General features: G+C 28.1%; 1 protein-coding gene across 1 annotated transcript; it reads left to right on the plus strand.

The window, feature by feature from the left end:
- The first annotated feature begins 13,642 nt into the window (after window positions 1–13,642).
- LOC112707770 (KID-containing protein 1) lies at window positions 13,643–15,106 on the plus strand. The gene is made up of 2 exons (XM_025759711.3): window positions 13,643–14,353; window positions 14,455–15,106. The coding sequence occupies exons 1-2, from the start codon at window positions 14,085–14,087 to the stop codon at window positions 14,945–14,947; spliced, it is 762 nt and encodes a 253-aa protein (XP_025615496.1). The 5' UTR covers window positions 13,643–14,084; the 3' UTR covers window positions 14,948–15,106.
- The last annotated feature ends 1,147 nt before the right edge of the window (window positions 15,107–16,253 follow it).

The following is a 16,253-nucleotide window of genomic DNA, read 5'->3' on the forward strand; positions in this document are numbered from 1 at the left end:
CTTTACCATGGTTAACTATGGGATGGATCCACTAGAAGGGAAAGTAATCAGCTTCAACCAGGACGGGACCAGTATGGATTCAACGTCGAATCATTGGGAGGAACAAGCCTCTCCAACTTCTAGAGGCAAAAAATCGCCACAAAGTCGAAAATACTGCCACAAATTGCACTGGCAAAAATCCCACAATATTTTCCCAGGTAATTGCAGTTTTCTAAACACCACCGCAGCCAAGTTGCAGTAATACATTTTGTGATAATTTAAAACCGCTACAAATTAAGAAATAACTGTTACAAATTAACGCCTTTTCGCAGTGACATTTCATAAATAATAGAAGAGAATTCATTTAAATTTTTTGTAGAAGAGGAGATGTGATTTTCTCTTTATTATTGTTTAGTTATTGATTATGAACTAATAAGTACTTATTATTAATGTCAAAAACAATATTATATTATTGACATTTGTTTATAAGACCGTTCGAAATAATTTTCTTGTTAATTACAAAACTGATCTCTGCAAAATGTTAAATCAAAATTAGGAAGTTGGAATGAAAAAATGCATAACATTATTTTGTGCGTATTTTACTAGGATTTGGAAAAGTTAAGCCTTCAATAACACAACTCTTATAAGAATGAAAGAAGAAAAAAAAAACATATATATGAAGCATATAATAAATAAATAGCAACTATCTAGTGCCTAGCAGTTGACACCTCTCTCTCTCTCTCTCTCTCTCTCTCTCTCTCTCTCTCTCTCTCTCTCTCTCTCTCTCTCTCTCTCTCTCTCTCTCTCTCTCAAGATTCAAAATGATTATCTAAATATTACAATTAATAATTAATTTATATATAATTATATCCATTATTTTAAATAATTATTTATACAATCAATTTTCATTATTATATAGATGTAAGAAACTGATCATCTTCTTCTCCCCTTTTTGTCATGCTTTGTATTTAGAAGTTGCCTTTATAAGCAGCAACAGTTTCATTGGATAGGATGACATAATAATGATAACACATCTGTTACACAATTTGATTAAATTATTGTATATATCCAAAGAGATAAGGTAGCTAAGCCTTCATCACTTGTAAATTAAATAGCTTATTAGTGCATGATGAACTACTTGTAGCTCCCCTAACATTGACCCATTTCCTCCAATCATATCATCATATCATATAGTACTCACTTCATTACAAGGAATATCTTTCTTTTTAAATATTAAACTTTTATAAAAAAAAATTAGGAATCAAAAGAATAAGTTGATTCATATTAGTTTAAATATATAAGATAAATATAAAAAAAAATATTGGTCACGTTCACTTAACATTTGTCTTTATATTTTATGTTAATATCAATTTTATTATGTTTAGATTTTAAATTGATTTCATTGCAAGGGATATCTTTCTTTTTAAACATTAAACTTTTATATAAAAAGGTTTAGGAGTAAAAAAAATATTGATCACATTCACTTAACATTTCTTTTTATATATTATGTAAATATCATTTTTATTATGTTTAGATTTTAATTATATAATAATAATTTTATTATAATATTCAAATATTTTTTCATCATCCTTAACCTCTATTATTATTCTCTTAAAGTTTATATTTTTTTTTAAACCAGAAACAATGAGAATATTTTATTTTAATAGAAAATATAATATCCAAAATTCAGAAAAAAAAACAAAAGAAAAATGTGAGAGACTCCCAAACTTCACAAAATACAGGGGTGCGATTGTGCGAAGATAAATAAAAAAGAAATTTAAGAAAGAGTAACACTGAAATTAAGGGTGAGTACGGATAGCGGGTACCCGATTATCCGTTCGAATTTGAATCGAACTAATTAAATTGGTTTTGAAATTAACGGATAATCGGGTCTAATTCGAACTAAACCGATGACCTTTGTTAGTGATTGATTCGGGTATCAGTTCTAGAGATATAGAATCCGAAACAACCTGCAAATCCGATCATATATTAATTAAATAAAAATATATATATATATATATATATATATATATATATATATATATATATATATGACTTTTCCATTAGACAAAGATTATTCACTATTTTTAAATTTGAATGACTTTAGTTTTTAATGTATTTGGTGTTAACATGTTTGGATTATTTCTATTGATGTTACATGTTTATTGTACTTGTTGAATTATTTAGTCTTTTTTATGAATTTCAAAGTCATTGGGTACCCAATTATCCGAACCAATCCATTATTAATCAGTTTGGTTTGGTTTGAGTACATGTATAAAAAAATACAAATTTAAACCAAATCGAACCAATTAAATTTTGATCAATTCGGTTCTAATTTTACCATAAATCCGAACCAAACCGACCCGTACTCACCCCTGAAACTGAAACTAGGTTGCGAAAATAGTAGGTAAAATATCTCTTGGTTGAACTTCCCGACTTCCTCTACCACTTCTTCATACCAACAACTCTACTGTTTGAAGACCCTTCGACATTGTTCCTTCCAAATACTCTAAGCTAGGATCAAATATATCTAGTTATATTTGAGCTAACAATTCGGTGACTTGGTCAAATTACAACATCCTTCCACCAGTTGAAGAAAGATTCGCAGTTGCGGTTTCGATTGAGCTATGAAAAGGCAACAAAGAACATCTTCTGATTCTGAATGACAGATTAGACCAGACAGAGAAATATTATTGAATCTCTGGTTGACAAATTGTATTACTAGCAGTATACTATGAAGGAATTTCTAATAAAAAATGAGAATTTTGTGAGGGATGACAATTTTATACAGAAAACTCCAGACAGGTTGTTGTTGTATGATTAGAGTAGGCAACTCTATACATATATGAGACATCATATACTTATAATTTGTTAAGAATCCACTGCAACTTGTGCTCATCTGCTCCTGGTGTAATTGGTGTAATTGAGATAATTCTTTGAGTAATGTCTAGTGAAATAATTTCATCTATAGGTCCCGTACCCAAAGAATTCAGTTAGCATCTGAAGGTTGGACCACAAAAAGGAAGAATCCTAAACGGGTAGAGAAGAGGCCCTGTTGGAATCACTAAAACCAACACTCTAGTTAAGGCCTGTCTCTACAATACTCCTACCCTTTAGAATACACGTCCATTCTCATGATGGCAAAGTACTAACTTCTGTTTTTAGAATTGAACTGTATCTGTAATTTTTTTTTTACTATTTTAACTAAAAGAAAATTAGCTTGAGTTGCTAATCTTTAAAACTGTTTACCTAGAAGTGGCAAATTTTGAGTCTGTAGTTCTTTGAATCCCTTAAGATTTCATGAATTTCAGTAAGTAAACTATCCAAAAGCCTAAAACAAGATAACGTGTAGATGGAGACCACTTTTCTCACTAGCCAATGTAAAACCTGCTTACCGCCATTAGATAATAAGCATCATTTTCAACTATGTATCTTCTTGAGTACCTTTTCTTTAATAGCTGAGAAGGTAGCTTTTTTTGAGTGGTTAATTAAGGATGAAAAATCCAGATATTTATCCTAAGTCCCAACGTAAGAGATATTCAAAATAGAAGCTAAAGAGGAGCAAAAAGTATTAGGGATAGGGCTTGTTGAGGTTTACCCTTTGTTCGTTGAATCTTTCATGACTTGCTAGTAATTCTAGAATCCTATCACAACCTTCATCAGAAGCTTTACAGAACAAGATAGACTCATTCACAAAGAGTAGATAGTTAATTGTAGGGCATTTTCTGGCAACTTAGATTCCTTGAATGAGACAATTTTGTTGTGCTTTGTGTAGTAAAAAGGATATGTCTTGTGCACAGAATAGAAAACGAAAAAGGGATAGAAGATTATCCTATCGGATACCTCTATTCGGTTTAAAGAATCGTAAGGTTGACCTACTATAATAACAGAGTCAGAAACTATTGTTACCAATTTCTGGATCTATTTTATCTAGCTTGCATCAAATCTCATCTTCTCCATCATAAACTAAAGAAAGTGTCATTCCATTTTATCATAAATTTTACTCCTGTCAAGTTTTAGGGTCATTTCATATTCAAGATTTCTCTTCTTTTGCATGAAGTAGTGCATACATTCGTGTGCTATCATAATATTATTAGTGATGAGCCTCTCCTTGAGAAACATACTCTGAGTTTAGTCTATTAGTTTATTCATACACCACTGCCATCTACGAATTGGAATCTTCAAAATAATTAGGGATGTTTAGGGATCAAATCCGATTCGCACGGTATTTATCCGAATTTGATCCGAAATTTATGGATATGGATCCAATCGAATCCGATAAGCACACTAATAGGATCGGATTACAGATTTTGTGTAGATATCTGCATATCTGCGTATCCGCAAAAATAAAGAAATAAATAAGTAAATATTCTTTTTATGTTTTATTTCAACTAATAATTATCATATATGTTGTATTATTTTAATTTATTATTTAAGAAAAATATGTTAATATTATTTGAAAAGTAAACATATTTAAAAGAATGAAAAAATAAATTTTATTGATATTTTTTAATAAAAATAAGCTTTCAAAAATATTTTTGTGTTTTGCGGATATATCATATATCTGATCCGATTCGATTTGCAAATCAGATCCAAGCTTAAAAATTGCGAATATTGGATCCGATCCGATCCGATGATTTTAGTGCGAATCGAATCGAAATTTTAACCATATCTGATCTGATCCGATCCGCGTTCACCCCTAGAGATAATCTTGTAGAAAATAGAAGATGATTTTAAAACCAAATTAAACATTTTGGATAAATTTAAACCCAAAAAAATCTTAGGGACGATTTTAATTTTCAAACTAAATCATAGAGACCAAAATCGTACTTAACTATAAATACAAAATAATTATTTATTAAAGTAATAAAAAATAAAAATAAAATCAAATATGATTAAAGATGGTTATTAAAGCCATTAGGAATAAATATGCGGTAATTGCTATAGTTTTTAAAAGGTGATGTCTAACTTAACCAAAAAAAAAGTAAAAAATTATATTTAATTTTAAAATATAAAAATAAATAATTTTTAAATATTTAAATTTTTTTATAATAAATAAATTAGACACTAAATAATAGACATTATAAAATTCACTTAAATAGATAATGAACAAAAAGTATTAGAAGACTAGTATTTTTAGTGTAAAAAAGCAAAAAATTCGTTAATGTTAGTTCATAGGTAAAAAAAAAAAGAATAACAGAAAAAAAAATTCTTATTATTGATCGTCAATATGGAATTATAATTATTTTACTCAATTTTTTTTTAGTAAAAAGATGGAGATATTTTTTTTAACCTCTATATATGTGGGCTTTGTGCAAGCTGCTAATTCTCCGGGTTTTCATTACTACTTAATTTAATCAAACATTTAAATATGTTTATCTTTATACAATTATCATCATGTCTCAGCTCGCAAACCCATAAAATAGTGATGATCATTTGATTGATAATGAGGATAGGTTGGGACATTAACAACTGTAATCGCATCTATGTATATCTATTATGGCCAGTCGTTTTCATTATCGAGCTTCAATTATGATTCCGGATCCAATTGAGATTTAAATATACAGCAACCATAATTATTATATTACAAGCAGATTAGGCTATCTAATTTTTATTTGAAGTACCTAACTTTTGATGTACGATCAGCCTTTATCAATTTTTTGCTGAAATTTAATTGATTAAAAATAATTACGTGGTCACGTTATATATTCTGTGTAAATAATATTCTTTGTCAATTCTAAATATTTTTTGTACAAAAAAATATTATATACATATATTCAAATCAGTCATTATATATATTTAAATATATGTATAATTTAATATATATTTTATATTTTAATATATATTTTATACTAATAATTAATATATTTTATATGTTTTCACAAAGATTTGTAACCCTTGTGGCAAAATTAATTATTTTTTATGATAGTATATAAATTTTAAAAATTAATTTTATTTATTAGATTTTAATAGTTATAAGAAGCGAGTAGCGACGAAATGAAAGTGGGTTAGAGTTTAACTTTTTACTATCTGCAGATAAGAATAGAATGAATTTTATGCAAGTTATTGTAGGGTGAAGTAGAATCAGATAGAACAAAAACTCACTTCTACCCGTCTTATTACCGCTCCAATTGATAATATGATATATAATTATACATGACTGACTACTAATTTTGACAAATATAATTCGATTTTGTTTAATAATTAGCCATGAGTTCATGATTTTTATTTATTTTCATTGCATAGTATACTTTATGGTAAAACACTATTTTTGTCTTTAATGTTTAACTTAAATCATAATTTAATTTTTAATATTTTAAATATCTTATTTTTATCTCAAAAAATTTTAAATGACTTTAATATTAAATTCGTTTAAGATCTTTAGAAATTAAAATAAAATATTTAAAATATTAGACACCAAATAAAAATTTAATTTAAATATTAAGAACTAAAATAATATAATTTATTCTAGAAATGAATATATTATTTGCTCTAATATTATTTCCAATTTTTTTTAATGGTATTTTAAGGCGAAATTCAAAATTTCAAACACCTATTTAAATAGATTAGTTACAAACAATAATTCGAAAATCAAATAAAAATTTGAAGCGTTTAGAAGTTCAAATTCATACATAAGCTCTTGCTCTCATATGTTATATGTTTGCTTTGTTTTTCTTATAAACTCTTTATCACGCATGTTCAGTTGGGTAGTGTTTGTTTTGGGGTAGGACACGAAGACATAGATAACACTGATTTAAAAAGTGTTTGAAAGCAGAGACATAGACAGTGGATATATTGTCTCCGAGATAGTTTTTTATATTTTTGCGTCCACTTTTTCACAAAGAATAATGATAGACACGGAATTTGGAAAGAGTGGATACGGACAATGTTATAAATTTTGTTTTCCTTTTTTTCACTATTACCCCTTCTTATTTTTCCTATTGCGTTGTTAAGAGATACTTTTTTCTTACTATTCTTTCTCTATCTCTTTCTTTTCCAGGTACTCTCTCATTTCTGTAGATTTTTTTATTGGGGGTAGATAATTCTTTTCTTTTCATCGTTTTACTTCAATATCATTTTAACCTTATATTATATTATTTTATTTGTAATAAAAATAATAACAAAAATAATTAATCTTAAAACTTTTGAAAGATAAATATTATCAAAAGTAAAATTGATCTTTTAAAATGCTAAAAAATAATTTATAAATTGTAATTGATTTTATATAATTTAAAGAAAAATCAGTTTTTTATAAAGAAAAATCAGTTTTTAGATAAAAAAATTAGTTTTTTTAAATAAAAATATATTTTATATGCAAAAACTAATTGTTTTTTCATATAAAAATGAATTTTTTTAAAATTAATTTTTTTATTTAAAATTAATTTGGCTTATTAACTTAAATAAAATTTTTTATTAATTAAACTCAAATTTATTTTTTTTGTTAATCTTAATCATATGTATTCCTACATATTAATAATAAATTTTAAAATAAAATAATTATATTTATAAATTTTATTTTAATATAAATACTAATATATTTTTTTATTAAAATTTTTTGCCTCTTCAAATATTTTTTTTAAGTTCCGTCTGTATTTCTATGTACTCTCATTTTTTATTAAATTAATTTGTATTAATGTAGAAAATTTGGAATTACAGGTCTATTTTAATCATTTCATATAATATTTTAGTCTTGTCCATTTGTATCTAAACATAATACTAGACATTACATTAGTGTTTTGTCTATCGTATCCAAACACAATACACAAAAAATAATTTTTAATATCTCCATCATATTATCTCTATTTTAGTGTCATGTTATATCCTGTTTCTAAAAACAAACGCAGGCTTATAAATTTGCACATGTGGTCTTCACAATTTGTTTCAATGGGTCACCACTACAGTTTTGCCCATACCGACCACTCATCTTGGCCGTGGATAAATCATGCGGCTATTATCGATGGCTTTGTGGCATTTGGCGCCAATTCCATTATTTGTGGTTTTATATTTTCTCTCGCTCAAATCATTGGTAGCATTTGAATTATTAATTCTAAAAATTAATTTATAAATATGTTACCAACGCTAAGGCCATCAATAACAAGTTTAATATATTTTAAACTTTTTAGTGTTCAATTTTATAAATCAAAAGAAATTAATGAAGTCTTTAAGATTTTCAATTAGAGAAATTACTTGGACAAAATAGTAAGTTTATGAGAAATAATTTATAATCTTAGATTTATTTTATCTTAGTTTATTCTTAAATTTTATTCAAATCAAAACTCTCCTCATAAACTCTTCTCATGAAATAAAATCACCAAATTTTTGTTTTTAGAATCCTAAATTCGAATGAAAACCTAAAATTTCTCTTTTCTTCAAATTTGTTTTTCCCTCACTATAAGAAAATCATCGAATTTATTGATGGATTTATTAAAAAAATTCAACAATAACCTATTTATCGTCGAATTTTGTATTTTTTACTGTCAATTTCTTACAACACCTCCAACCCACTAACAAGACCAATCCAAATAAAAATTAAGAAACTAATTAAAATTTGGAGTGAAAAACGAAAACAAAAAATAGGGTTAGGGTTCAAAACTAAGAGGGGTTAGAGCTTTTATACTTTCAAGTTATTAGACTAATCAAACAAAACATGTTATAAGTAGACAACAAATTGTAAATTTTCAATGTAAACAAATTAACACAATCAAAGCACTATTATCAACATTTTTATTAAAACTAATAAAGTCTCCATAGAAAATATAAATATAGCAAACTTAGAATATCAAAATAATTAGATAATCATGAGTGAACAGTTCAACCAAGGTCACATCTAAGTAAACTAATGATACTGATTTTTCAAGAATAAAAACAGAGGAAAAAAAAGTGTAGGGTTAAAGTTTAGCAAATGCTAACAATGTTAAAAAAAAGAAGAAAACAAAGAACATACACTTAGATGAAAGAGGAACTATAGCATCGCAGCTGATGGAGGCAAGTGGCGACGGAGGCAAACGATGAAGGTAGCAACTCGCAGGAGAGAAATAAGCTCCTCCATGGTAAAAACAAGTTTCTGGTGGATACTCTTCGACAACAACGATGATTTGAGTTGTGGAAAACAGTCAACGACGGTAAAACCGAAGTTACCTTATCGTCGGATTTTTTCACCCCTAAATTTAATGATAATGCTCGCGTCAATTTTTTTCTCTTCAATTATTATCGACAAATTTATTATCGAAAAATTGATTTTAATAAAAAAAAATTTACCCAATAAATTTATTGTCAAATCTGATGGTAAACTCACTACTGACCTCTAACACTAAATCTAATGATAATTTTAACAATATTTAATGTTTTTTTTATATGGCCTCCTCTTAATATTTTCTATTTACTGCTTTGTTTCATTGTTAGCCAGAAAAAAAAAAAAGTTAGTTTGTTAATAAATCTATATATATAAAAAAAGTATCCATTAAGTCTATACTTTAAACTCTTTAGAAAATTATTTTGGCAATACTTTTTTTTTCTTTTTCACAAGTAAAACATCTATTATTAACAATGCTAATTAATCTTTTATTGACTCATATAGACACTTTGATAAGATAAGTAAATCAAATTTTTTTAAATCATTTTTTATCCAAAACAAAAGTTATTAGAAGAATAGCAAAAGAAAATTTTGATAAATTTAGGAAGATAGGACCAAAAGATAAGGAGTCCTGGTAATAGAATACGCGTGTACAAAAAAAGATAAAGACAAAATAGGAGTACTTTAAAGAGTGGTCTTTGTGCCGCAATGCAAATAATTGGGAAATATATAAGGCGGCTAACAAAGAGACAAAAGTAGCTGTAAGTGAAGCAAGAACAATGACATATGAGGGTTTCTACCAGTCTTTAAGCACGAAAGAAGGAGAAAAAAGTATAAATAGATTGAAAAGAGCCGTGAAAAAAGAACGAGAAACTTGAATCAAGTTAAGTCCATAAAGGATAAGACGGAGAGATTTTGGCTCAAGATGAAAAGATCAATAAAAGGTGGAAGAGCTACTTCTACGAATTGTTTATGAAGGACAGAAGACTCTTCCGAGTCTTGGTCGGTTATGCACGAGGAAAGAAGATCAAAACTTTGACTACTATCGAATGATTCGAGACTTCAAGGTAAAAATGCTCTAAAGCAGATGAAAAATGGCACGACAGTAGGACCCGATAATACTCCGATTGAAGTTTGGAAGGGTCTTGGAAAGAAAGACATCAATTAGTTAACCAAGCTTTTTAATGAGATTTTATGGTCAAAGAAGATGTCAGATGAGTGGAGAAAGAGCACCTTGGTATCTATCTATAAGAATAAGAGGATATACAAATGTAGAGAGACCAAATTCATGAGCCATACCATGAAGTTATGAGAAAGAGTGATAGAACAAAAGCTGAGACAAGAGATACAAGTAACAGAGAATCAATTTGATTTTATGCTAGGCAAATCCACCATTGAAACTATATACCTGTTAAAACTTAAAAAAGGATCATGGAGAGATATCGTAGTAATAAAAAAATCTACATATGATGTTTATTGATTTGAAAAAGTGTAGATGATAAGGGAGGTCTTATGAAAGATTTTGGAAAGGAAAACAGTAAGGATCTCATATATTCGTGCAATTAGGATGCATTTGTTTATGAGAACGGGACAAGACAAGACATTGAGGATAAGACATAAAAGACAAAGACACAAAATTTTATATTTTTGTATTCTATTTGGTAATAGACTAGAACAAATTATGAAAATCCAATTTATTCTCATTTTTTCCATTCAAAAAATTTGAGACGAAAAATATAATAATAGAAAATTAATAAGATTAATAAAAGAAAAAATAAAAAATAAGTTGTGTCCCTTATTAGTGTCTTTGTGTCCTTCATGTTAGGATCGATACAAAATACACTAATTTAGTATCTCTGGACACAATGTCTCTGTCCATGTCTCATCTGTCAAACACGATTTTTGTCTCAGTACCTCTGTTTCAATGTCCTATCTCTGTAAATAAACGCAGCCTTAAAGACATTATGATGGGGCTACAACTAGTATGAAGACTCAAAGTGGTGTGACAGAGAAATTTTTTATTGGTATAGGATTACATACACCAGGAATCATCCTTAAGTCCATACCTTTTTACATTAGTCTTGAAAGTATTCACAGAGCATATCCAAGAGTCTGTGCCATGATCGTCCTTACGGGAGAGTCAAGCGAAGACCTAAATAAGAAGTTGGATTTATAGAGAGAAACTCTAGAAGCGTATGGTCAGCACATAAGTCGCAGCAAGATGGAATATATAGAAGGTAAGTTCGGCCATCAAAGGGAAACCCCTAATATAGAGGTGAAGATTGGAGAAAATATCTTACAAAAAATTAAAAATTGTAAGTATATTGGGTGCATCATTCAAGATAATGGATAGATTGAATAGGATGTAAATCATAGGATCCAAGCAGGTTGGTTCAAATAGCAGAGTGCGTCTGATTTTATATGTGACAAAAAATGCCTTTAAAACTTAAAGGTAAATTCTATCGCACTGCAATCAGACCGGCTATGGTTAATGTTATAGAGTGTTGGGCAGGCAAAGGAGAGCACGACATAAGTTAAGTGTGGCAGAAATAAAGATGTTGAGATGGATGAGTGGTCATATGCGATTGGATAGAATAAGGCACTAAGATATAAGAGAGAGTTGGAATAGCACCTATTGTGGAAAAGATGGTAGAATTGCATCTCAGGTAGTTTGGACATATGAAAAGAAGACCGACAGAGCACCCAGTCAAAAAGGTGGATAAGATGAAAAATAGACAAAGAATAAAACGCAGAAGAAGACCTAAAAATACCATCTATAAAATGATCAACACAAAATTTATATATAATATAAATAATTTTTCTGTAGAGATAATATATAATAAAACTCAATAATATTATTTAATCTATATAGCTGACCCACCTAATAAAATAAATTTTGTCGTGGTTGTCGTTGTCGTCGTCTTTTTAACCGAAACGTAGATTAAATCTTCTACCCCTTGAAAAGATGATGTTTTACTCGAGCACACTCCCAAATTTGTTTTTGGTGTACTTGAATTAGATTATTAGTTAATATGTAGAAATGATTTACATAATTTTTTTAAAGAAAAAGAGTTTTTTTTTAAATGCTTTTATAAATTAATTTCTTTCTACAAGGACGACATATAATTATTTTATTATTATATCGATAGAAATAATTATTTTATCCGCCTACACTTAAAAATTTATCCAAAAAAAGTAAATTAAAATAGCTACCAACTATAATGTCAAAGTCTTCAATCTAACTTCACTCCGTAATCCTATCCTCAATTCCTTATTCTACAATAAGATACAACGATCTTATCCAAATCCAAAAGAATAAAAGTCAGGTTGCACCTGCTATTTGCATAATGATTTTATTGACACTTGTTGTAAATATCCAAAACCCCCCTTAATTTTCTTTAATTAATCTTCTCAACTTGGAAACAAAACTTGTCTTGAATGGTCAATAAAAATCTATATTCGTCATCAATAACTTAGACATTTCAAAAACAATAACCATCCAGAATTTTTCTTCTTCTTTTCTTCTTCGCTCCGTGCTGATCACAACATTCCTCTAATCCTTCATCTCAAATTATTATTCTCCCCAAAATCAAAGAAAAAGTAAAAAAAAAAATTATGAGTTTAATTTTTTAAAATATTTTTTTAATTTTAAACTCTAAATTTTCCAAAAAAGAAAATTAAAAAAAATAATTCTATAATAAAGAAGTTAACTAATATTAATGAAAGGTTAATTTCATATATTTATTCTTTTGTTATTCATTTAAAATCTAGAATTTGAATAAAATATTTTATATAATTTTTTTCTAATACGCTATTATCAAATTACAGAGTATGATACCTGTATATTATTTATTATCTTTTGACAAACTACTAACTATTTTATTAACTAAAATTATTATTTTTAAAAATGGTAAGATTATAATAAAATCTCAACCATTAACAAAATAAAAGGTGCCGATTTTTTTATGCAAATAAAAGAGTTCTTTAACAAACTCCTATAAAAAGTCAAATTGTAAAAATTAAGTTACACATAATAATACACTGTTTGTGTAAGAAAAGATGTTACACCAATAATTAATTATATATTGTTACATTATTGAAAGTAAATAATTTTAAATTTATTATTTAAAAATTATATAAACACATAAATCTAATTAAATAAATGTATAAATATTAATTTAATAAGAATATATAAAAATTGAACATAACAATAAAAACTATCCAAAAAAAAGAAAGAAAAATTACAATTGAATTGTGTTATCCTAAACAATTTTTTTTTTTGGTTTATGATATTCTCCGACCAACAAGTTAAGGATTAATTTATTGTAAATCAAAGCTCTATTTAAAAATTTGTTATTGGTCAATGAGTTACTGCATGCATTTAAACCCTAACATTTATTAAGCAGACAAATAAGCTAATCACTCGATCAATCTAAAAATTAAATAATAAAAATTTAGATGCACTTCATACAAAATTAATAAATAAAGATCATTAAATAATCATCATTTAACAGCTATTAATTATTAACTTTATAATTTTCACAAAATTAAAAAACCTAAATAAGGGAAGCATGAGGCTAGTGTGATCCAATAAAAGGAAACAAGAGGATAAGATTATAAGAAAGAAAGTAATGAAAGTATAGACTCATTGATCATAGACAGAGGCATAAATCCATAATCAACGTTACAACCCAACTACCCTTATTCTGGTTCATGTCCTTGCCACGTCATCAAGAAACGTGTCCAAATACCTTCTCTCATCTAATCTAATCTCTTTTCGATTTCAACAGTTTTTCATTTCCATATATAAAAAACTTGTGATTTGGTCTCACTATATTCATTAGCTGTTTCTTCCTCTCTTTCTCTCTCTAAAATGCAAATCCTCCTTTACCTTTCTCTCTCTAAACTTGTTGCATAGTAATCGAGTGAAATCTAAAATAGAAAAAAAGAAAATCCAAGAGATCATTCTAGAATCTGCTGAATTAAATCTCCAAGATTGCAATTGATTTTTGTTACCAGCATTTTATTAAGAATGGAGGTTTTGGTGGGTCCCACCTTCGCCATCGACGTTTCGTCTTCTCCTCCGCCGCCGGTAACAGCTGCCACGGCGGACCAAGACAGGCTGGGGTCGGCTTTTCGGATCTCTGCTCAGCCGAAATTCTTCGCCGGCGACCTGTCGGAGAGCTCGTCGTCGTCGATCGGAACCCCCGACGACGACAGTGGGGATGAGGAAGAGATTCAGAGCGGTTTGAAGCCTGGTTTGGGTTCTTTGGATTCTCTGGAAAATTCTCTTCCAATCAAGTATCTTTCTTATCCTTCATCTCTTTTTGATTAGTTTTCAGAGATTTGCATGCATTACCAAAGTAGTTCAACAATTTTGTTTTTAATTTTTGTTTGTTTAGGAGAGGATTATCAAGCCATTTTGATGGGAAATCAAAGTCTTTCACGGATCTATCACAAGTGAACAATTTAATGGAATTGCAAAAGCAAGAAAGCCCTTTCAATAAGAGAAGAAGGGTTTTGATTGCTTCTAAATGGAGAAAATCTTCATTCTACACATGGTCAAAGTCAAACCCCACATCCATGCCTCTTTTGCCTGTGAATGAGGATCATGATGATGATGATGTTGATGATGATGATGATGATGATCTCCAAGAAAGAAAAGCTAGAAAAGTTCCCTCTACATCATCCTCATCATCCTCATCCTCCTTATCAGAGGAGAAGAAGCATGAGGATCAGGTGCAGGTGCAGGTACAGGTGCAGGTGCGGCACACCAGAATAGTACCTGAATCTTATGCAGCTCACATGAGGCTTAGGCTAGGGAGCTTCAAGACTAGGAGTTTTTCTCTAGCAGATCTACAAGAACATGCTGATGAGGAAGATCATGATGATTGATTCAAAATTGGGTTTTTATTTATTCTTTTCTTGTTCTTGTTATTAAATAAAAATTAGGAGAATTAGGTAATTAGCTATAAATATTAACTAGTGTGACTATAGTAAGCAACCCATATTTTCCCATATATATAAAAGTTGATCACTTTTTTGAGAATGAAATTTATATTTAGATATATTAATTTATAAACATAACCAGAAAAAAAAAATCAATCCTTTTTCTTTTGTTTGTTTGTTAAAACTTGAGAATATACCATTCATATCCTTTTTCTTTTATTATGATTATCTTTTGTATTGTGGATATGGATGTTGGATGGGATTACATTCACATATAACAAAAGGAGAACCCAAAAAACATCCAAATGAGAGAAACATTATAAAAAGAACACAAGGCTATTATCAAGAGATAGAGTGCTATTACACGTTTTCATAGTTTGATTGGTCTTTTTTCTTTTGCACAACGGCCAATAGGGAATTGATATGTGGCAAATATCCTGAAAATTATTGTCACTTGACCAATATTTAGAAACGTATCTTAAACAAATCTTATCCTATCCTTTTAGGATTCATACATCTTATAATTCTCTTTTTCTTTTTTTTTTTGAAAAAAATATGACTTTATTTTTTTTATATAGATTTGTTTATGGATTTTGTTTTAGAATACCACAAGTAGAAAACTTTAATTGAAAGTATAAATTAAATATAGATTTTTTTTTTACATTGATAGATTGAAAGAATCAATTTTTTTCTTTTTACTTTCTTAAATAATATCTCTAAAACACTCTTTAGCAAAATCATTTGTTTAATTATTGTGACCTGCAAGTTGTGTCCACTTTGTTTTTGGAATGGAATCTCTCAAATAAAAAATTGACATATTGAAAGGTATTATTATTTAAGGATACAAATTGAGGGTGTGTTTTTTACCCCAAAAAAAAATAAAACTTAAGGGGTTGTTTACTTATTGGTATGTTTAGTTAATAAGAGTATGAATTATGAAAGAACCAAAAAGAACTTGAAGGGTAGAAATTGACTAAGAGTTTTCATGAATGGGCATTATATGTAATTTTATATATAAAGGAGGTTTAGAGTGGAAATTAAATTTATAAATGAATTGTATACTTGGATTTATTTATAAAAAAAACTTTTATTTCACTAATTTGATGATTAAACACATTTCTTTGTAATTTTTTACTATTACTTTATATGATAGATTTTACCAATAGTTTCGCAAGAGAAATAAATAATTAATCAATAGTGAAAATATTATATTTAAGATGTGCATCAACCAAATTAAATATATATTATATAT

Source organism: Arachis hypogaea, chromosome 8 (assembly GCF_003086295.3).
Source record: "Arachis hypogaea cultivar Tifrunner chromosome 8, arahy.Tifrunner.gnm2.J5K5, whole genome shotgun sequence".
NCBI lineage: Eukaryota > Viridiplantae > Streptophyta > Magnoliopsida > Fabales > Fabaceae > Arachis > Arachis hypogaea.